The sequence below is a fragment of the Condylura cristata genome, unplaced genomic scaffold (assembly GCF_000260355.1).
Source record: "Condylura cristata isolate star-nosed mole 26May11 unplaced genomic scaffold, ConCri1.0 scaffold00013, whole genome shotgun sequence".
Classification (NCBI taxonomy): domain Eukaryota; kingdom Metazoa; phylum Chordata; class Mammalia; order Eulipotyphla; family Talpidae; genus Condylura; species Condylura cristata.
Window position 1 is genome coordinate 27,534,928 of NW_004567114.1, and position 25,229 is coordinate 27,560,156.

General features: G+C 33.9%; 1 protein-coding gene across 3 annotated transcripts in view; it reads right to left on the bottom strand.

Annotated features, from left to right (window-relative positions):
- The window catches only part of FUT8 (fucosyltransferase 8 (alpha (1,6) fucosyltransferase)), a 188,049-nt gene that overhangs the window by 21,229 nt on the left and 141,591 nt on the right, over window positions 1-25,229 (bottom strand). For all 3 annotated transcript variants that reach the window (XM_012724677.1, XM_004681773.2, XM_012724678.1), the window contains one exon: window positions 19,144-19,381. In XM_012724677.1, the coding sequence (XP_012580131.1) occupies window positions 19,144-19,381 (238 nt within the window). The remainder of the gene's footprint in view (window positions 1-19,143; window positions 19,382-25,229) is intronic.

Below are 25,229 nucleotides of genomic sequence, written 5' to 3' on the forward strand. Positions count from 1 at the left end.
TTCCTGGGAAATATATATTCCCAGATATACTAGATGTAAGGAGATAAAGATGTACACTCAAAGGAAATCCTACTTATACAGTTTACCACAAGCACTGAAATAACAAGCAGGTTTTATCTTTTTGAGGTGTTAGTAAATTTTCAAACTAAAGAGCAGCAACTCCTAGCCTTTTAGAGTTCTGACATTTTGTTGTTATAACTTGGTCAAAATTTTGTTATAAACTGAAAGCACAGAAGAGCTGAAACTTGATTAAAATAGTAGTACTTCCTGCTCATATTGTAGCAAAGAATTTGATTTTCAAATTATATCCAAAAAGAACCTGGACTCGTAGGATTTACATTTTCTTTAATACTATGTGGACAAATATGACTAATTGGATTTTATTAGGCATTGTGAGACTGGTTAGAGGATTCAGGAAGGAAATCAAGACCAAAAACTACTGGTCGTGGGGGATATCTAGAAGCTTAGGGGAGAATTACTGATTTTACTTGGGCACAAACGATGTCATTTTTTTTTAAGATTTATTTATTTATTCGTACAGAACTGGGGTACAGGCCAGAGATGCGGAGGGTGAGAGGATCACCAGAGACAGTGGGGTGCAGAACAGGCAGATCGACAAAGTACACTGCTGAGGGGAGCAGCGAGCGGGTAAGGAGAGGTCTGCCCCGCCATGTGAATCTCCTCCAGGGCAGGCAGGGATCGAACTCATGCGAAAGTGGCTTAAGCTTCTTTGTGCTGTGCTTTAACCCGCTGCACCACCAGGGAGGGCCATGATGTCATTTTTTTTTAAAAAACACAAAAAATATATAAGGTCTGGTCTTTGGGATTTTAACAAGATGACATTCATATGTATGATCTGACTTAATGTCTTAACTCTGTTTTCATTTAAAATATGATGAAAAGTTATACCGTTAAAGAGGCGAACATCTGGTACACTTCCCTGTTTTTCAACCACTGCAACTGATAAAATCTCTTTTTGGACTGTCATCACCTGTCATATGAATTCCATCACTGCTCTACTTAAGCAACAACGCAAAAGACTGTTATTACTGCCAGTTGAAGTCTTCAACCAAGTGAATGAAAAGTTCTAAATTCAATCATATGAAGCATAGTGCAGTGTTAGCAACTTTCTTAAGGATTAGCATATCACACTAAGGAAGTGACCGTGCAGCATTCTTAAGAGGTGCTTGCTTCTTTTACTAGCAACAGAGATGCTTTGTAATGGCAACTAGTTTCATGGTTCACTGACCTCAATGATATTCTGATAGACTTACCTCTAGGTAGGAGCCTGAAAGAAAGAATGAGTTATACAATTTAAGATAAAGCTGGCAGGACAGTGTCAAAAGAGACCAAAGAAATTTGTTTTGCTTCATGCCACTGAACAGAAGGCTACCTGCGTCATTCTTAAATGTTTCTGAAACAAATTTAGTCACTTAACTTTCACATATATATGTAAGTTACTTTGCCAAAAGGTTCAAGACAGTTTACATACATCTCCTTGCTAATCAAAAGGATATCAACAACAGTTTCTTTGATGATTCAGATTACACAGGTCCTATAGCCCCGTGGCTAGAAGTTCAGAGTTTTCTTTTATTATTTTTAAAAATAATTTAATACTTTCTCCTAACTTAGAACTTCCTTCCAAGTCAAAGGATTCCAAAGGCTCCTACACAGCTTTTCTCATTGGCAAATGAGAAATGACAGATATTAAAAACAGCAAAAGAGATGAAAAGAATATCTTTTAATGAGATCATCAGTAGAATCTTTATGACCAAGAAACAGTCAACCCAAGGATAAAAATTTATAAAACTGAATTGAAAGGAAAAGAAAAGAAAAGAAAAGAAAAGGAAAGGAAAGGAAAGGAAAGAAAAGAAAAGAAAAGCATAGAACAGAATATCCAAGAACTGTGAGAAATTACAAATGAGAATACACAAATAAAGGTCATACTAGAGAAATAAACAAGAGGTCAATTCTTCACAGTTTGATAAACACAATACCTTATTTTGGAAATAACAGGATGATAATATGATACATATTAAATTAAATTCAGAAAACTCTGATCTCTGACGCTCTTGTTCAGTTAACAAACTCTAACCCTTTTTTTTTTCTTATTGTATATTAATTAAAAAAATATTCTATCTCCCCAAAGGATTGTTTTCTGTAGAGAACAGATGAAAAAAGCTCTTTAAAACTAAAAAATTTATATAAAATCTGGTAAGAATTATGAATTATGGAGGAAAAAGTGCTTCTTCAACTGAAGAGAAGCTAGGAAAGTTTTCAAAGGAATCGCTAACCAAACTAACAAAGGCTAAACAGCTAAAATTTTAAACACAAAGGGGACTGCCTAATAAATTAAAGGTGTTTCAGTTCAATTGTAAGGTTACATTGAAAAACAGCTTAAGCTAAATAAAATATAAGTCATAGGTTACCTGAAACCTCTCAACCTGGGATGACACTTGTTCTATTTCAATATATTTAATTTCTCTTTGAGTGTCAGTGTTTTAAAGCTCAAACTGAAAGAATATTATGTCAATAATGTTATGAAGGCCATAATTTACATAAGTAGAAATATAGCTTGTCCAAGGTTCTATTTCCTTTAAAGTAAATTTTGTCCTCATATATGTTATTCTACTTATTGATGGAATTTTAAGGTTTAAAAGAAATCAAAGTAATAGGTAATCAATCCCCTTCACCTATTTACTGTCTCTAGACTGTTAACAAACCCCAAATCAAATGTAACTCTTAAAGTTAACATTAGTGCCTTATTTAAATGGCTTTGATGTAATAGAAACTCCTATTCATTAACAGGTTTCAACCATTCACTTTAGACCACTAAAGTAGCTTCATCAGGTTCCATTACAACAATGTGTGCTTTCACCCACTCCAGCACGACAAGAGCACGGGGATCTAGTACATATTGAACTTAAAAAAAAAAAAAATTCAAGAACAGGTGTCTCAGGCTAGATTTGGAACTGTATAAGTTAAGTCTTGTGCTAGTGGATGATAAGAATGTATTTAAATTTTTAATTGAAAAATGCTAAGCACCAGAGGCAAATGCCATGCAATTGCTTCGAATGCAAAAGCAAGCTGCCAAAAAGGGCAAGCTCTATGGCAGATACAGCTGTTCACCATCATGCAGCAAAAAAAGAAAACACAAAAAGCTCCCTATTTCTTGAGGTATGTCATAGCCACATGGTAGACACAAGCTTGTGCATATTGTTTCTGTACCCTAGGGTTAAGTTACCACAGCATGCCATAAAACTATTCAAACTGAAGAAAAAGTGAACTACAGACTATCTGCTTAGTACCTGTTTTAATTTATGTTTTAATTAACTTCTAATCATTTAGGAAAGAGTTGATGGCATCAGTCTTAATGGTCTATGTATTTGCCACTGAGAGAAACTGAGTCTTTCCTAAAGTGTTTCTAGGGAAAATTTTGCCTCCGAATTTCTTTTATGAATTGGGAAATTGGGAAGCATATTGCAAAATGACGAGTAAAGGGCAAAATATCTGTGCTGTTATATTATTATTTCTGTTCGTTACTAGAATAGAAAAGAAGATCAGGAGAAAGAATGATAGCCTTTTAAAAATTCAGAAATTGAAATCTTTTCTGTAAATTTCTCTTACTTGTGGTCCCTGAGACAAAGCAGTATTTCATTACTTAAGTTAAATTAACATAAAAGTAGATTAATAACATACCAAATTTTGCTGAAAAAAGCAATGTTAAAAGGCTAGTTTTAGGATACAAACTTGGTGGTTGTTTCTTTCTTTTTTTTTTTTTTAGCTAACTTGTAATGAGTAGTAAGAAGCCACAGAAGTCTAATGCAGTTATGAATATAGACAATACTGTACTGTGATTATAAAATATGATAAATAAAGTATCAAAGTATTTTTCATCCGGTTGTAATCCTGGGGACATCCCACCAACACTTCATCCATGTGCCATCATCATAGTCCCATGTGCTCTTCCCATCCCACCCCAGTTCTGATCCTATTCCCCTCTCCACTCCCATAAAATGCCTCTGGTTCACAGTTGTTCATTGTTTTCCATTTTTTCTTTATTCCAATTGCTCCCTCACCCCCATTCGGCCTGGTCATTTCCCTGCTTTCAGTATCCTTTGAAGATCTACTGGTAATTCATTTCAATGGAATAGAATGGCAAGATGTCTTTAAGAAACAGTATTGCAAAAGCATTAATTTACAAAAGTGTTTTTTATGCATTTGTGTCCACACATCTTTTTAACTCAATTACACTGATAATTTTATAATAAAAACAGAGAAATAGGTATAAGAAAATAATTATAGTACTGTGGTTATAGTAACATTTCTATTAGTCTTTTTGTTAAATTAAAAATGCCAGCAAGGGCCCTCCCTGGTGGCGCAGCGGGTTAAAGCACAGCACTAAGAAGCTAAAACCACTTCTACATGAGTTCGATCCCCGCCTGCCCGGGAGGTGACCACATGGCGTGGCAGATCTCTCCTGACCCGCCCGCTGCTCCCCTCAGCAGTGTACTTCGTCGGTCTGCCTGTTCTGCTCCCCGCTCTGTCTCTGGTGAATCCTCTCACCCTCCGCATCTCTGGCCTGTACCCCAGTTCTGTATGAATAAATAAATAAATCTTTAAAAAAAAATGCCAGCAAACATGTTCTTTATGTTAAGTCAATGACAAATAAAATATCTGTACCAATATCAAAGAATGCAAAATTGATATTTATCACTAATGACTATTTCTCTTCAGGTTATGAAAAATATATGAAGAAAAACCTTTATTTCACCAAACAGTGAGAAACATTTAAATAAGAAATCATGTAACAAATATTATATAGTTATATATCTATTATAAATAATCGATTGACTCATGTATCAGAAGACCAGGGAACAGTGATATGTTAATATATACATTAGTTATTCGATAATTACATATTAATGTTATTTATAAAAAAATAGCTTGAAGCTATTATCAGATGTTTTTAAATGCCATGAACACAGATATAACATTTATATCCACATAGCGAGTGCTCTTTTGCACAGAGTACAAAATTAAGGAATCCTTTCCTCCCTGCCTTTATTTTGTCTTTGGAATGTTGGCCAACATGGAATATCTTTTTCTCTTCTAGGGAAAAATTCCTCAAAATCCAACCATTTGATTAATTATTTTACTGTCATATTCTAAATTATATCAGCAAAAAAATGCATCCCCTAATGTAATTGAATACACTTTCCTAGATGTGTAATTTAGAAAGGACAAATCTTTCAGAGACAGCCACTGCTTATATCAAAAAATTGAGTGATAATAACAATGTTTATCTGTGTCATTTCTCCAATCAATTAAAAAAATGTCCTAACAAGCAAATCTATATTAACTTGACTACTTTTGCTAATATTCTGCAAAAGCATGGTTGTATTTTTTATAGCGTTTACCAAATACTGCTAATGTGTTATAAAATTTTATGTTGAATTCCTATAAATAAAAAACTTATAAAAATTGTAACAACTCTGAATGTAAACATTGATTTTCAGTTCTGACAGTTAAAAATGAATACCAAATGCAAAGATTATTTTAAAACACTATCATACTTTTATAGCTGAAAAAATACTTACACTTAAGCACCTCTATAATGCAAAATGATTATGAGGCTGGTTTTTTTAGTCACATTCTACTACAGGATAAGCTGAGAAACAGATGGTTTAATCTCTTTTCCACATAATTCAGCAAATCAGAAGCAGAAGAACAAACAATGCCAGAGTTCTAACACTCTGGCCTTCTCTAAGAAAGACAGGACAGGAACAAAGCATCTAATTATCATTTGTCAAGCACTGCAAATGTGCAAAATTTTATATGTACAGTTTCTGGTCATTTAACAACTTTTTCAGGACCCACTAAAATGTCATTTCTTCTCATTTTCTGGCTAGCAAAACTAGACCTTCTAAATCCTAGGGGTTCTTGGTTTTATTTTTTATACATAACAACATTAAACACATTTTACTACAAGAGATAGATTTTTTTAAAAAGGTTTGTGTTATTCTCTTATTTAGATGGAGAGCTTCCTCAAAACAAGAACTCCATCGTGTGGCTGATAAACTTTTTCTATTAAAAGTCAGAGTCAGATAGTATTTTACACTTTGCATACCACATCATCTGTCACATATTCTTTGCTGTTTTTTTTCCTAAATAGTCCTCTGAAAATGTAGCAAGTCTTCCAAAATCATACTTGGAGGTGATAGTTTGCTAATCCATATGCACAATATTAAAGGTCAGGTTCTAAAGTCAGACTGGTGGCAAATTACTTACCCACATAAAATGCGGATGATAGCACCTACCATATAAGTTTATAGTGAATATTAGCTGAGATAACATACGCAAATTACATGGTAGAGTTCACTAAATGTTAGCTATTGCTGTACCTATGTATTACTTTCATAGTGCCTGAACTGAACAAGTATTTGTAAATGTTTACAGATAAACTCGTGCCTTTTGCAGCAACATGGATGGACCTTGGAAGGGATCATGCTTAGTGAAATAACCTAGAAAGAGGTTATCACTCAGAGCAGGAGCATAAGGGATCAGGGAAGAAAAAAAGAGAGAGGCTAACAAATGTAATAGAACAAAAATGAAGGCAATGAACAGCTATGAACCAGAGACATTTTATGGGGGGTGGGGAGGGGGAGGATGGGATAGGAACTGCACTGGGAAGAGTGCACTGGACTGTGGTGATAGCACACGGGTGAGTTGGTGATGGGAGGCCCATGGGGACTACAACTGAGATGGAAAAATGCACAAAATGAAGAATGATGTAAAAAACAAATAAAAAATTAAAAAAAGATACCCAGAAATAAACATATATACAAACAGCTGAGATTGTATATAGCAAAATGCCTTATTAGTCCATGAAGTATTTTTAACTCAACAATTGTTCAACTTAGTATTTGTTTTTTTTTTAATTTGTTTTTAGTTTTAATTGAAAAATTAAGGGGGGAAACAGCCTTTAAAGATTATGAATACTATAACTAATGCAAGTATCAGGGACCAGGGAAGTCAAAGTGAAAGTTCATCAGACACCAAGGGAGGTTACTTTTGTTGGAATTTTGTTATAAGCAACAATAAGGCCATGATATTTTAAAAACATTTTTCAAATACTTCCATCTCTTCTTTGCTCTTCACCACAAATCTGTAACCACACAATTTAGGCTATATATCATATATTTGGAAATAGAAAATAATTTTTTTTCAAAGATTTTCAACAACTATTGGTGCTATTAAGCAACGAGGAAACTAAAAATAAACCAAGTTTTGGAAAGAACTCAAAATATGGTCAAAGAGACATATACAAAGAACTATGTAAATGCACCGTATTTACAAGGGAGAACATGAAATCAACTGGAGAAAAATATCACAAAGGAAATGCCACTAAAATATAAACAGGATTTTGGAGAATGAAATGAAAGATGATGTTCTAAAAAGGACATGTCTACAATATAGAAATAAAACTGCACCGGGCTTCCAAAAATAAATCCATAGTTAAAGGCAGTGGGAGCAGGAGCACAAGGCACCTGGTGAGACTTGGAGTGTATAATGTGAAGGGGTGTAGCTTCTATTTTGTAAGTAAGGATTTTATATGTACCTTTGTAGACACCACAAAGTCACAGGAGATTTTCAAAAACAAAGTCACATCTGATTTTAGACATATCATTTTGGTGACATGTGGTGAGTGGACTTAAAGGAGGTAGATTATGACAGCAGAGGAACTTGGGGGCTATGGAAATGATTTTCCCATAGACGAAGTAGGCACACATGGAAAAGCCAAAGATACACATGTATACCACACTGTGACCTAGAAGTAACACTTTCACACATATGCTGTAAAATATCTGATAAATATACATTTGATAAAAAAATTATGTAAAGATACACATAAATGGAAAAGTTGAACATAGAGCTACCAGAAATAGACACATAAATTGTCAGTCCAGTTTGGACAAAAGTCCCAAGATAATTCAATAGGAAAAGGAAAGCTTTGCAACAGATAAGGTTGGAACAGCTGGATAAACATAAGGAAAATGATTAATTCAACCCTTATCTAACATTGCACACAAGAAATTAACATGAGAGTGATCACAGACATAAAAATCTGAAAACTAAAACTATCAAACTTCTAGAAGAAAACAAAAGAATATCTTTGTGACCTTACTAGGATAGGCAAAAATTCCTTAGGGTGTGAAAAGCACTAACTTTAACAGTTATAGAAAAAAAATAGATGTTAACAAGATTAAAAATGTTGATCTTCCAAAAACACTTAGGAAAATGAAAAGGCAAGTTACAGATTGAGAGAAAATATTTGCAATCATGTATCTAATAAAGAATTTCTATGAAACACATACACACCCTCCTTATACCTTAAAAAATGGCAATGCATTTAAGAACTGCTTATTTCAAATAACTTAATTTTACTCAAAGTAAATGATTGCATGAAAACGATGAAACAAATTTTAAAAACTTTATATACCTGCAATTGTTGAAATTACATTTTCAATAATTATTATATCAGAACAAGAGTCCACAAACTTAATTTCATAAAAAGTGAGAGAGTAAATATTTTTGAAGGTATTGACCTCTGTTGCAATTATTCGGTTTTGTCATTTGTTGTGAAAGAAGTCAGAGACAATGTTAACAAATGGGCATGAATATATTCTAATAAAACTTTATTTACAAAAACAGGTGACAGGCTGAGCTTTTGGCACAGAACCATAGTTTGCAAGTCCTATTTTAGAGCATGATATTTTGTTAAACCTATAGAGTTTTTAAAATTTAGATTTTATTTAAAGCTATAAAGATCTCTATAGATTTAACTATAGATTGGTATATACCACCACCTCTCAGGTGATATTATGAGTTATAAAAACTTTCTCCAACATATGATAGGATGTGAAAAAGCTTGTTGACCATTGCTCTAGAGAAATGAACACATATACACAAAGATACTCAGTATATCATTGTTTATAATGGAAAAAATATGGAATAATTTAAATGTCTATCTATGAGAGAATATAAAAATCATGGCACTGATGTAGAATAAGATACAATAGCTGAATAGACTAAATGCCCTCTTATTAACATATAATACAAATGGGAGCTTCTAAGATAGCCATTCATGGCATTCTGAGATAGTAACCTTTCCTCTGAAAGATCACATCACTTTTAAATTGTAGGTAACATACCCTTAAAAGTCTATCTAACCCTCTGAACTCAACTATGATCAACTATGTTTCCCCCAATGCCTTAAAATCTCAATGGAATCTTAACAAGCTTGTTCCTAGCTACAACCTAGACATCTACTAAACTCCAATAGAATAAAAAAAAAAATCACTTAAAACATATTATTTAATAGCCCCAAACTAGAGAGCATGCTGCAATGTCTCAGGTTGCTTACTTGAACATAGTTCTTGTTGGTCTGGCACATGCAGTTCTACAGGTCAACAACACTCAGGTTCTTTTATGTATTTATAATATTCAGATTCTAAGAATTTGCTCAAATCCATCATTAGTGTTTAGAAAATTTTCATAACTGAAGTCTATCTCCATATTTGGCAATTAATATCTTGGAAATATTCAGTTTCCTAAATATTAAATTTGACATTGTTCTCACAAAGTAGAGCTTTCTTAAGAACTTACTCTTTAATTCTCTCATCTGTATGTTACAGCTCCCCAAGGCAGCATGTCTTATTCCAAGCCCTCCTCCTCCCCCTCCCAAAAATCAGCGTGAAGACCTGAAGAACTAAATAAAGACTAACCACTAGTCAGGAAGGTACTGTGACTGGGGACAGTAATGCTTTAACTAAGAAGATAATCCAGTGCCAACAACTAGGGGGAATTGGTCAAGTTTTCTTGACAGGAGCATATTAGTGGTGTCTAACCAGTCTAGTCACTGAGGTTTTACTGGGAAAGCTAAATAAAACCCATGAGAAGTGGGGAATAATCCTAAGTGCAGTGTGGGAGCTAGGAAGTCAAAGCAAGCTCCCCACAAAAGATGAGCACAGGGGAGGCCCATTTACCTCTTCTCTTTTCATCCAATTCTGAATGGTTTTCATAAAAATAATTATGTACTTCTAAGTTTCATTAATGCTGGTTGTTAAAGTATCTCAAAAGAAGCCCTGCTGAAATTCCATAACCAAATTATGTATTACAGTTATTTGGTTTTGTTCCTATAAAACTAAGTTGGTGACAACAGTAATTTAGAAAATATAAAACACTGTCAAATACAGTACCATTCAATCTTCCTAACAACTTTGTAGGAGATGTAAACATATTAAGAAAATTTGTAGGATACTAGCTAAAGTCAAATAGTTAATCACTTATGATTCAAATCAATGATACTGATGTCCCCTTGTAGACTACCCCATCAGCAGGAAAATGTTTTTTTTTTTTATCTTCTGATAACCCACAGAACTTCATACATATATGTATGTATATATGTATATATCCATATACAGAACTATATACATATCCTGTCTTTGTTACATTTATAGATAAATCCATGTTGCTCTGTTAGGTGCTTGGCACTGGGTAAGTAAAGGTTTACTGGGTCAGCAAAGGTTCCTGAAGGGAAAGAAATGGGTCTTATTTGTTTTCATATTCCCCACAACAACTTTTGCTTGATGACTAGTGCACTTCCCTGTTTGTAAAGGTGATTCACTATTTCTTCTACAACTTTATTACAAAATATATTAACCTAAATATATATATACAGCATTTGTGCGGCAATTGTACTTTAAAGAAAAGGTTATACATCAGACTTTTGAATAAAATATAATGATCCTAGTTGTAACATTTTATTCTAAGAAACTCAATTTAACAATATAGTAAATGATATTTACTATTTGCAATTTCTTGCTTCTAAGGGAATAATCGGTATTAAGTTTACAGGCTACTTATATTAATAGATTAAATATCAAGTGAATCAAAAGGAGCACCTCTTTAAGAAAGGTAAGGAATTCAACTCTGATCCTATTTAGAACTGCTAGGGATATTTTTATTTTTTGCATTCTAGGAAACAAAGCACGAAAAAGAGGTTGATGCCCAAAGAACTCCCTATAGATATTTATAACTCTGTAACCTGCTTTTGACCATCTGCTAAAGGCAGGAAAATGCTTGAGGGGGGACATTTTATTACTTAAATCAATGACACATATAAAATATATTTTATAGTCATCTAGCATATAAAACTCTATTGAAAGGAAAAGAGGATATGCCTAATTCCGGTAAAGACCATGGAGTATTATTTCCTGTTCTATGGACAGAGCCTAAACTTATATAAGTCTGAAGAAGAGCGATAAGGAAATTCTATATTTAAAACATACTCAGAGCTCTGGCACATAAAGCAAACCAAAAAGGCTAGGAGGTATTTTTCACTTTCTTCAGCATTTCAACAATTATCTTATTTGTAGAGTCATTCTAAATTTATATGTGATCTACATGTTTTGAACAAATAAGCTCTTATCAAAATGCTACTGAATGATTACATATTTTTTATATATATTTTGAGGCCTAAATCAATGTGACTAGGCCTCAAAGACTTATATATAGTTGTACCTGAGGAAAACAGGGAAAATCCAAACATTTAAAATGGAGGAAGAGATAAATGGAAAGAAATGGAGATAGTGTAAGTAAGAGTAAGAAAGTGAAGGAGAATGAAGGAGGAGAGGAGGGAGAGACAGCCAGAGGGAAGAAGAAAGAGAGCAATGACTAGGGAACTACCAGTGCGTATTAGAAAAAAGGTAATCATTTTATTTAACTCCATTAACATGTTAAAACGACTTGATTTGCAGTAACTCAATTTACAGCAAATCTTTAAGGAACACACTTATAATCTACAAGGCATTATCAGTAGTTATAAAAACACTGATAAAGACATAGCAAAGCTATGTGGCTAAGGTATCTCACAGGAAATAAGAACATAAGGATTCTACTTTCTGGCTCTAGTAACCTTGAATAGGTTCTAAATAAACAAGATAATTCTTCAAAAACATTTCCAATGAAATTGATTCTACTCCACAATTTCGATGCTAATTATGTATTGCCACTTTCTAAATCACACTTCTTTTTCTCTCTGAACTCATCTTGCCAGAATCTTTTCTAAAACAGGCAGAATACATTTGTTTTAAGATTCATCCACAGCAATAGACTATTCTTAAAATTTCTATAATTGAGTAAAAGTGCCACACACAGTTTGCGGGGTGATGGCATGAGATTTGGAAGGAGAGGCAGGCTTTACTTGCTTCTTTTACTGCATTCATGGTGCTCTGTTAGGTGCTTGGCACTGGGTAAGTAACTTGAAAAACACAAGCCCCACTGCCATATAAAGTTTCCTTTAAGATAAGTAAAAAGCTAAGAATGGTGCTTCTTAAGATTTTCCTTCCAACAGCAGAGGAGGAAAAAGCTGTACTATGTACAGTATGAAGTCTAGCCTAGATCAGCTGGCTGATGTTTCATCAAGTTTTTATTTTACATCACGAAATATCTTCTTTGTTTCTTGATCTGAAAATACTAGCAGAAAATTCCAAGTCCAGGAAAATGTGCCATATTTATCCTGGCAGTTTACAAAAGCGTGACTTACTTTCCCAGTTTACTCATAAATCAATCTGAGAAATATTTAAGGGAAAATCTAAAAATAAATATGCTTGTTTTAAGAATGTGGGTCCTTTCTGTGCAAGGCTACTGTGTACGGACAAAGCTGCAGCTCCCTATCCCCATATTTTGTAACTATAAATATGACAACATAATCTTCTTTCTAACTCTGTAACAAGGAAGCTGAAGATAAGGGAGATGTCATTGGAAAAGTAATTTGAGTTCTTCTGAGACATACATATATTCTAACTGGTATTTCATATTCCTGAAACTAAGATCTCAGAAGTTGAAACAAAAGTCCTTAGCTACTTGCCATGGGATTTGCTTTAGTTAGTAATTCTTAAAAGACTGGGGCTTAGGGAAAAAAGACCTTCTAGAATCTTGAAGCAGGAGTAACTCACTATTCAGCTCTATATGCTATCAGCTCATTCTAAATCGCCTCCTTGTACCACCACCTCTCCCCATAACCAGTGCCAATTTTAAAATCATTACCTACGAGTGTCAGTAATAGGTGGGAGCATACTTTCCATTTCAAGTGTATTGTTATAAAAAAAAAATATTGGAACTGATGGAATTTTAAAGTAGCTGCACAGAGACTGGTCAAGAATTCTGTTGTGGTTAAATGGGTATTTAAAAAAAAAAAGAAATATTCTACTCTCTGAAAGTTACTTTCAGGAATCATTCTCCTCTCCAAATCTCTTTCAATTCTTGCTTTTAACTTTCTGATTTTAAAAGGGAAAAACTGCATATGAAACCCTCACAAAACCCAATTTTCATCACAGAGTAAATTATAAACATCCCAGTTGTTGAAAATTATAACCTAATAATATATTCCACTATCATGTGTGTGTTTTAAATTTTGGAAACCAAGTAAAGACAATGAAAAATAAACTGAATGTGAAAACTACTTTAAAACCTTTTATAGTCTTAATAATCTTCGTTATGAGTACAGAACCATAAAAGAAGACAGGATGGTATATAGTAAATGCCAAGGATCAGAAAGCAAAAAACAACAAAACGTAGTCAAACTTAGAATCTAGTACCCTCTCCATTTCCTCACATTACCTAAAGAGAGAAATCAGAACATTTTTACAGCATAGGGGAGCTGAAACATTACATGCACCATTTCAAATTTCTATTAATCACCAAAGGTTGAAAGTATCACTACAAAATGCTACACAAAATGCCCTATCCTAATAGGTATATTATAACTATAGACTGTTACCCACAGTATTAGTTTATCAATCAGGCCACTTGTGGTCACTCTCTTGAAGACTACAAGCTGACTAGAATACTGAGTGCCTGCTTTGCCAGAATATTTACTAAAGTTGAAATGACACAGGGATTATTAACAACACTCCTGCACAAGGATGACACACAAATTTGGGAGGCATTCCATATTTTTAAGAAGATGAAATCTTGCCATTTGTGACAAGACGGATGGAACAAGAAGGGATTATGCTAAATAAAATAAGTCAGTAAGAGAAAGACAAATAACAGATGGTTTTACGCGTATGTGTAATATGGAGAAACAAAACAAACAGACAAACCAAACCAAAACAAACCTTAAAAATCTGGCTATAGAACTGAGTCTATTGGGGGGTGGCAGCGGGGGGAGATCGACATTAAGAAAAAACAAAGTGTGGAGGGGGTGGCCCAATGGACCGTGATGAAGACATGTGGGTCCCTTGGTTGTAGAAGTGGTGTGGTGAAGAGGTATGACCATAATCCTCTGAATCATATGTGGTGTCCTATACCAAGTCACCTCACTAACAAATAATATAATTAAAAATAAATAATAAACATCAGTCAGTAGACCCTCCAAAAAAAGTGTTTATATGATTCCAACAGATATCTTCATAGTTTTATAAATGTTATTATTTTTCTAAATGTTATTAAAAGTACAATATAATTTGTTTTCTGCTTGTTAAAAGGTTTTCCTTTTAACATATATTTAATGATTTTAATGATGCAGCAATTCTAATTATAGGTATATATCCAAAGAAAACAAAATCTGTCTCCTGAAGAAGTATCTGTACCACCCATGTTCATTGCATCATTATTTAGTGGCCAAGCCACGAAACAACATAGTGTTTATAGATGGGTGAATGAATAAATAAAACATAAAAGACTACTATTTAGTCACTAAAATGAAAGAAATTCTGTCATCTGCAACAATGGACCTAGAAGGTGTTGTGCTAAGTGAAATAAATCAGAGAGAAAAGTATGACTCCACTTGTGTAGAGTTAATACTGAACCCACCCACAGAAAAGGGGATTGGTGGTTGCATGGGAGGGAAGGAGTAGCCAGTAGGAGGGAAAGATGGAGATGATCAGAAGGTAAGAACTTCCAGAAAAAAAATAAACAAGATCTGAGGATATAATAAATAGCATGGTGACTATAGTCAGCAATACTCTATAGCACATGTTAGGAGAATAAATCTTAAAAGTTCTATCTCAAGAGAAAAATGTTAACTATGTTAAGTGATGGGTGTTAACTAAACTCATTGTGGTAATCTTTTCTGTAATATATCAAACATGTATCAAATCATGATGTTTTATTTATTTTTTTTTTAAAGATTTATTTATTTATTCATACAGAACTGGGGTACAGGCCAGAGGCTCAGGGGCGGTGAGAGGCTTCACCAGAGACAGAGTGGGGAGCAGAACAGGCAGATTGACGAAGTACACTGCTGAGGGAAGCAGTGGGCGGGTCAGGAGAGGTCTGGCTCGCCATGTGGTCTCCTCCGGCAGGCCGGAATCGAACTCATGCGGAAGTGGCTTCAGATTCTCAGTGCTGTGCTTTATCCCGCTGCGCCACCAGGGAGGGCCCAAATCATGATGTTTTATACCATAAACTAATTCAATGCTACATATTATCTCCCCCCCCCCAAAAAAAAGTTTTAAGCAACCAAACTAAAAGACTGAATTATTATCCTATTCTCTCTATATAAAATTGTCATATAATAACCATCCAAATTTTAATACACAGGAAAAGTAGCATTATAATAATGGTTTTGGCAACTAATACAAATATCGTGTTGGTTTTTTTCTGGACTTTGTGAATTTGGGGTATGTGTCAACTTAAAAATTTGCCAAGTGAACTCTAATTTTTTTTTATGAAAGGAAATTTAATTTGAAAGTTTAATGGCTCCTAAATAATACCAAGATCAAGTTGTAGACAATTTCACTTCTAACTTAGGCCACAATCAATCTGAAGCAAAAAACAAAGAACTTTGACTCTTGTGTTAAAAACAAATCATACCAGTTGCTGAACGGAAAACCTCTATTAAGTGGCTCCTGTTTTCAAAACAAAACATACATCTTCCCAATACTTGGATTTCACAGAGAAGGACTTCTAGCACCCGTGACAGCTCCAGGTTCTATTGTCACTGTTTTCACATGTTATAGCTGCCCACCAACACAAAATTGTCCCACCTCACCTCTAGAACCTGGCTAACTCCTACACATTCTTTGGGTTTTGGCTTATAAATACTTTCTCCACAAGAATCCCGGCAAAGTGTAAGATGTGTGCCAGAGTACTGACAGTTTACCCACGTTGTGACATGTCTGACTGTACATTCAGTTGCTTGGCTCTCCTGTAAGTGACCCCTGCAGGGTGGTGCTGTCCATCTTCTTCATGTATTCCAGTGGGTGCCTGGACAGACAGGCAAGTGCTTTTCTTGAATAATTTTCATTTTAATACTGCTGTTAACTAAGACTCATTGACCAATATTTTTTTGAAATGAGGTGTGAAGAGAAGGTAGTCATCTAGTTTAGGTCACTAAACATAGCAAGTGGCAGTCTATCTACACATATACTTAAATCAAGCACCCCTCACTAGTCATTATTTTATTTACAAGGAAAGTTCTCCAATTAGGTCTGTCAAATTAAGTAATTTGGTTCAATTTATTTCATATTTACTAGGTAAGTAGAAAGATGACAAGACAAGAAAACAAATAATAGCCAAAGGGGTTTCATTGCTAGTCTGAATATTTAATTTTTAAAATGAAAAGAAAAAAAGTAGATAATCGCCTTTAAATGGTTGACATTCTCCATTGTTAAGTCTACTCAAGACTGTACCAATTAAAACATCATTTTGGAAGCTGGTTGTCATATCTAGCCTAGAGCAGTCATGATACTTAAAGAAAAAAATCAATAACTGCAAAGATGTTTCAAACCATTAAATACCAAGATTCCCATTCTTAATTATCATAAGGAATCTATCTGGAAGAAGCAGGCCTATTATGCATAGTTCAGGTTTAGAAAATATCTGTGATAAAGAAAAATTGGCCATTTTGTCAGGCATGAATCTGCAGGTAAAGAGAAATATTATTTTTAACTGGAAGCATAATCTTTAATATTTTGTTTTACTTATCCAAACTCCTACAAAGGACTACTACAAAGCTACTACAAAGCTCCATACACAAATATAAAACAATGAAAGTGCAAAATAGAACTTAGCTATAACAAGGCAGGAGATAGCTGTGCAATGATCACATGTGCACACTAATTCCTGTACTGCTGACAGATTTGAAGAGGAATCACTACATTCCAAGTAGTACAGGTGCACATTATGTCAAGTGTGAATGAACAATAATAAGTTTATGGCAGTGGTACCAAGGGAAATATCCCAAGATTCTCTGAACGTTCAGAACAATTACACATGAAGTTGATTTATGGCTAACTAGAGGAATAATGTCAAATTGCTTATTAAAATTTATTCTGTTTCTCTAATCTTAAAAATAGATTAGTTTCACCAAATGTACATACATAATTTATGTAAACAGAAACAGAAGTAGATGGCAACCATATATTTTATTGAAATAAAAATACTATAGCTCAAACATAAATGTTTTCCTTCTGTTGATAAAAGCATCTAAATTATTTTAGTTATGATGACCACATGATGAGCTCTGTAAGCACACTGAAAAGTCACTCATTAATTAAAAGTGTAGATTAGACAAAATGTAATTCAAGTGTATGAAAAAGTATAAATGATTTTATACAATGTCTGCAGTCATAACGGTAAAATCTATTTAATTAAAATTAAAATTCTGTGCTATCATGTTAAAACAACTTATTAATCAGAAACTGCAAATGACCAAGAAGAAAATACAATTGATAACTCTTTAGTACTGAAAGTTATACATATAAAGCTAGGAGGAGGAAAGAGAGTAGCGATATTAAAATCAATTGTTTTATTTAGTCTCTACACAATTCAGGTGAGTTTCTACACCCCTAGTAATCATTATGCTAGTAAAATGTTTGGCATCAATTTACTGGGAAGAATATAAAATGGAAAATAGAAGTGGTAGTACTATCCAGAGTCGCCATATATAAGCTATGAACTTGGATTAGAAACACTTGGTGTCTACAGTACTAGGCTTCAGATTCCATGTAAATAAAGGAAAAATGATTTCTAGAACCCATGTAATTGAGCATAAAGAATGAACTATTTCAAATTCAAGTCATCTTAAATCTTCAGATTCTGCAATTTCCACTATACTACAAAATGTAATAGAAAGTATTAACAAAAAGCAAAGTAAATAATTGTAGCATCAGACAAAGCCAAAATATATACTGCTATATACTGATAAGCTGAAGGAGGTCAACTTTTCACTTTTCTATTAACTGACCACCACATAAAAAGTTGCCACCCCCTAAAAACTGTGAAATAAAAGGACCTTGCTCTACTCTGGCTTTATGTTCTATGATTACGGAAGCTTGAAATTGAATTAAGTCCAAGATATTCATGTTAGACACAGCGAGCCTGGCCAGAGTTGCCTTACTTCTACTAACCTTGACACCTAATTTGTTTTTGTCAGCTATAAACCACAGAACAGATTAGTGGTAGCTATAACCTCAAAACTAAATCTTGACTCGGTTCCAGATTAAGAAATTCACCTTCAATTCTAAGATTGAGATAGTTATTTTTATAGTCCCAGGTCTCAAAGAGTGGTTCCCAGAAAGGCTGGTGAAAATGCCTGTAATCTGTGTGGCCCAGTGGTCTAGCCTAGAGGCAGGCAGTGTTGACCACTCCCAAAACTGTTAGCATTGGATGTGGAGAATTCTTGAGGTATACACAGGCTAAGCAGTTAATCCCATCCTGAGAGACTGGGTTGGCCTAGAGCAGCTTCTCTCCTTCCCACCCAGGAAAGGTGGCTGAGACCTAACCCCACATACAATGGCTCTGCGTTCCATCAACTAGGAGGACTTGTGACAACACCCAAAAGCTGTATTGCTCAGGAGCACTTCAACAGAGAGGAGGGCAGGCAGAGGAGATACTGTGCAGAGCAAAACCAGTGGATATGTTTGGCCATGGAAAATGAACATAAGAAGTAAAGCAGATCATAAAATACTTTTTAAGTAAAATATTGCTCTAGATTGTATCTAGATCATGAATAGCATGCATGGAGCCAGAGAAAGAGATGACTAGAGGTCACAAAGTTGTACCTAGAAATCTAATTTGGTCATGCAACATTTCAATTCAGAGATCTCACAAGCTGCACAGGCTTCTTACCTGACCAGTGTCCAGTGGAGATGCCAGATCTGTCTGTGCAGGTCTCACTTACAGGTCTAAAAACAGTTTCCCATCCACCAGTAGCATAGCGCCAATTCTGAGATTCCAAGATGAGTGTTCGTTGGGTGCCATATGCAATCATGAAGCAGTAGACTACATGATGGAGCTGACAACCATAGCCACAGCCTTTGTTTATATTACACACTAACTTCTTGGCTTTGCTGCAGTCCTTGGGATTCTGTCAGGAAGGAAAAGAAACAAAAGTGTAGATAAGAGAGAGTTCAATTTCTCTTTATAAGTGACAAATATCAAACATCATATAAGTCAGGACTTTCCAACGATACACTCTTAAGCAAAGAAGTCCGTCACAAGGATTGGATTTCAATTAACTCACTGAGAAGTTTATGTATATTCATGGAGATTGCTGCAAAAAAGTTCATTTGGAACTATAACTAAACAAATGTGAAGTTAAGCAGTTATATTTTTTTAAAAAGCAACTTTTCACTTTTTTAATTCTGAATTCAAAATTGTATATACAAGGATCTTTGTGAAATAAGCAAAATAGGTCATTTATTCCAGCTGTTCTTCAACATTCTGGGTTTATCTTTCCTGGTAAAATGCAAATCTTGCAGAAAGAACAATAATTTATCAATGAGTCTCATCTATGTTGATGTCACTAAGAAAATTCTACCTTTCAACAATTACCAAATACTAGTCACAGAACTTTTTTTAAAGTCAATGTGATGATACTTACTAGTAAATTTTCATAAAAAATACAGAACATGTTCTATACAGCCCGTCTTGAGCAAATGTGCTAATTTTTATGAGGAAATATATATTTTCCTATTAGTATACTTTGCTATGAATAGCAAGTTGTTAAAGAGCTAAATGATTCTATTTCTATTCTATTTCTTCCATTCTAATTTCAATGTCTCTCTACTTTCTATAGGCTGTTGCTAAATATCCCTAGACATCTATCTCAGTTATACAAGTTTTGAGGACTCCTCAGCCTGAGAATTTCCAAGCTGTTCTATCTGCAAGGGAAGAGAAAGGATGGGTACTTTTAGAAACAGAGTCTTTTCTTCCAAGAGCAAGAAGCAAAGCAACTTTGTTTTCAATTTATACAAGCTTTGAGTAAAGCAGTCACCAAGTCCCAAATCTATAAGTATTTTCTTGGGATATCATATTTCTGTCAAGTAGAGCTCTAGAAACAAAATCTAGGAATGTGAGGCTATAAAGTGATTCTGAAAGAAAAGATGAAAAGGGAAAATGCAATGGAGTTATTTTCAAAAGAGCTATCTTTCAAATTCAAATGGTCTAATGCTTGTTAGATCAAAGCAGAACCTATACCATCAAGAGCCTTCTGAAAGGTAACAGAGCCTTTATGAAACCGAGAGCCCAGATATAACTCAGCAAGATTTGATCAGTATTGTTTTTCCAATCAAGTACTAGAGCTGTGATTCTTTTTTCTTTAGACTAAACTCATGGCAGACTCAAAGGCAGTAAGCATTCATGATACAGTTTATAGTCACCAAAGACTTGAGAGGAAGAGGTGAGACTATATGTGGTATTGGGAGACCATTATCACATTTTTTCCCCTGTACAACATTATACAAGGAGCCTAGGAATAAAAAACAAACTAATCCAATGGTCATAAAGAGCAAAGAACATTGACATTTGTGTGATTTTTCACATCTGTGAGAAAAATAGCATATCTCTAAAATTCTTATGAATGAAAATGTCCTTCTTAGATTTTTAAATATTTTTTTCTTTTTCCTGGCTTCCCTAAGATTTTATCATACATCCATTTTCATATTTTTAAAAGGGAAAACAACTGAAGTTGTTTAATTTTAGTCTTTAATTTTGATACTGTAGTAACTTTTTTAAAATTTAAAGATAACTCATATCTCCATTAATAAAAGCACATCAACAGTGTGTTTTAAGAGACAAGTTTAACTAGAACCCAGTGCTTTATGAGAACTGGGTTCTTATAAAAGAGAAAAGGGGGAAATAATATGAAATGAGTTTAATTCAAGAGTTTTAGTGCACTTCAAAACAAGTTGACAAGAGAATACATTAATTACTTCTACTATGTCATAAGTAACATGGAGAAAAATAATTCATGATGTTTGGTTCTGGAATGAGAAAGATCTGCTTATATAAGACCACAAGGCAGAGAGTTAGACATAAGGCAGCAACTGTAAGACAGAGAGTTAGCCAAATAAAGGACTGAGATGGCAACAGTAAATAAGACACAGCAATAGCCTAATTGTTTTTACCAAATAACATTTTAAAGTGTGGCAAATTTAAGTAATCTTTTTATAAGAGACTCTAAAAAAGGGAGTAATATAGTGAGAAACTGAAAAAATATTTATTCTTAACACAATATTAGGCTCACCAGAATAAATAGGAAAAAAGGAGCAAGTATTCATAAAGTAATCAAAACAAGATGTATAGAGATTTATTCTGATGGAAGAAACCTTAGTTGGAAATCCCTTTACATAGCTTAGTCTTTATTATCCTTCACTATTATAGAATAGCAACAAATAAAAGGAGATTTATGGAAGTGTATAAAAGAGAACCAGACATAAATAATGTACATGTTTATATACTTATATATAATATATACATACACAAATATACATCCAATAATGCACACATACCATATACATACAAATATATATGTGATCTTTTAATTTCTTACTCAATAGTTTGTCAATTACCATTGGTCCTGCTTTTATATTTTCCTATTGATTTCTGCAAAAAGTTTAAAGCTATGTCTCACCCACAAGCAAGCCCATATAGAAGGGCCTCATTAACACTATACTTTAATCATGCTAACACTTTAAAAAGGGGACTATTTCTGATGATGAAATCTGTTTTTCTATTGCATCTAGCGTACTTAAAGCTGTTCTTCTATATATCCCTACCAGTTATATAGAGTACAGGCACATTATTTTGTAATTTATATCAATCTCTCCCATCCCTCCCCTTCTATGTTAACACCCTCTCCTTCACTCTCCCCCCAATCCCCACTCATGTCCCCACACAAACACTTAGCAGAAGGAGGCCTACTAGGAAGCACTTTTTATTTGGAAGTGGAAGATGGAAAAATACAAACTGAAAATACACACCCTTACCCCGCCAGGCCATAAGTGCCTTGGGAGAAAGTCTAATTCACTTCTCCCTCCTCTACCTTGAGTATTACTCACTAGTCAAGAATAGGTGAATTTCTGTTTATCCCATAAATAGTTACTAAGCACTTACTACATACAAAGATACTTGGGCAATGACAATACAATAGAATAAAAAACAGTATACACAAATAACTGTAACAGTAGGCAATTTAAAAGTTCTAAGACTGCTTTAAACAAAGAATTAAGGAACAAAAGAAAAAATCACTTTCAGCTGAACTGGAAAGGATTATGAATAAAACTACAATTAAGTTAAACCTTGAAAGATATAATTTATTGTGCTTATGAAATGCTAAGTGTGCCTTTTCATTTTCAATGAAGAGCAAAGTTAAATTATAAACTCCATAAATTGTTTATAATGTGAGATTTTAGTGTATGGGATCTTCTTAAAGCCAGACTCACCAAAAACTCCTTGCAATAATGATGAAATTACTTGTTTTACAAATATGAGATAAATCTTTCAAAATTACCACAGACAACATAATTTAATTAAAGAGCCCCAGACAAAGAGGTTAAGATACAATATTGTTCTAATTCAGGCTGTTATGAATTCAATTCTGTGATTGTTTTTCAATGTGTTAATTAAAAATTGAGACAAAAATTACCTCCCTCCACAACCTTTCCCTACTCACCCATCTTCTCCTTTCTGAGATACTTTGAAACTAAATGATATGGTATAAGCTCAAAGCTAATTCAAACATACAATCTCATCCTTGTAATCTCAGGGACATTATTTCACACTTGATAAAAACAATACCTTTTGCATTTAGTGCTTAAAGTGGTCCAACCATGAGCCCTTCTAAATCAATAATGTTATGTAACATTCTTATTATTCTGCAGCAAAGCTGTCACTCTATTATGTTTAGATTTTAAAAAAGGATTTAAGATAAAATAAGGCCCTTTTGCATTCTGTTTCCTTCCCTTCAAGCATTTCTTCTGCTAGTTTCCAAGAATAACCCCATCTTAACAGGAACTTAAAGCTGTATTTGCTCTATTCTATAAAGTCAACTTGAATTCAGAAGTAGGCTTGAATTAAGATGACTCCAAGATGTTCTAAGGGCAGCAACATCTCTTAAAGACAAATGATTACTAATTTAGTAAAGGCACCATCATAATGCTGAAATATTTCAGTCTCTTACACTTTGGTTAAAATACCAAAAGTTACTACTGGACACATTTCAAATTAGGAAGCCAGCTTAATCTCTATTTTGCTAAAAAAGAGTAAGTTTGACTCAACTAATAAACTAGAGCCATTATTATGTTATTTAGGCACTGCTAGGGTTAGAGATTCTCACTGCCTTTATTTAGTAAATGTGAATTAATGATGTAATATACAACAGTGCTGTTTCTTTAATTACATCACAGATAAAAGTCTTTCGCCATGACTATTTAGATTTTCCATACACACAATTAACATTTTCCCAATCAATAAACATTTTCCCCATCAGTGTAATTCTTTAATTTATTTACTATAGACAGAACATTGCAGAAAAGGGTTAAAGCAACAACCAGCAAAATATCCCAGGTATCTGTTGCATAGAATCAGTGCTTAACTATGAGCTCAGCTGAATTGCATGCACAGAAACAATTGATGTCAAGTCCATCATCACAAAAATTAATTGGTGGCAAGGCAGAATTTAGAATTCAGGCCTCTTTGATCTACTGTATAGCTCTTCTGCATCTCCCCATGATATCTTCAACACAAGCTGCAGCAAGAAAACGTACCTAATCATTTTTTCTTCCTACTTCACTGGTATACAGTTGACAAAAAAAAAAATGTATAGATGTAAGGGTGCAGTATGACATTTTGATAAATATACATATGTAAAATGACTTACCACAATCAAGCTAACACATACATCACCTCATAGTTAAAGCTTACTGTGGGGGAGGGTAAAACAAGATTAACTCAGCAAATTTCAGGTATACAATATGGTGGTATTACCTATAATCACTATGCCATACATTAGAACTCCAGAAGTTACTGATCCTACATACCTAAACCTTTGTAACCTTTGACCAACATCTCCCCATTTCACATTACTTTCCTCTTTAGTAACAGGGAATAACCACTGTTCAAATCTCTGCCTTTATGAATTTGACCATTTTAGATTGAACCCTTAAGGGAGATCATGCAGTATTTGCCTTTCTGAATCTTATTTCACTTAGTATAATGTCCTCCAGGTTTGTTCATATTGTTGAACAGATTTTCATTGTCAATGGCTGAAAATATCATGTATTATGCGTATATACACATATACATATGTAAGTTTATATGTGTGTGTGTTTGTACACCACCTTCTTTATCCATTCTTCTACTAACAAATACACAGGTTTCCAAATATTGGCTACTGTAAACAATGCTGTGATTAACATAATACAGCCACTCTTCAAAATACTGATTCCTTTGGATATATACCCAAAGTGGGATTACTGATTCACGTGGTAGTTCTGTTTTTAATTTTGTGAGAAATTGCATAGTGTTTTTTTATAATGGTGTACCAACTTACATTCTTACCAATAGTGTACAAGGGGTTCCTGTCTCTTTACATCCTCAGTGTGATAACAGCCATTTCAGCTGGTATGAAGTGATATCTCATTGTGACTTTGGTATTTGATAATCAGGAATGTGAACATATTTGCACATACCTGTTTCCTATGTCTTCTTTTGAGATATCAAGTCCTTAGCTGATAATATAATTAGGTGGTTATTTTATATAAATATAAATATATCTATCTATATATATAGATATATAGATATATAGCTACTGAATTGAGTTCCTTATAATTTGGATATTAACCCCTTAGCATATATATGGCTTACAAATATTTTCTCTGATTTCACAGATGGAAATTTCATTTTGTGGATCATTCATTTGGTGAACAAAAGCT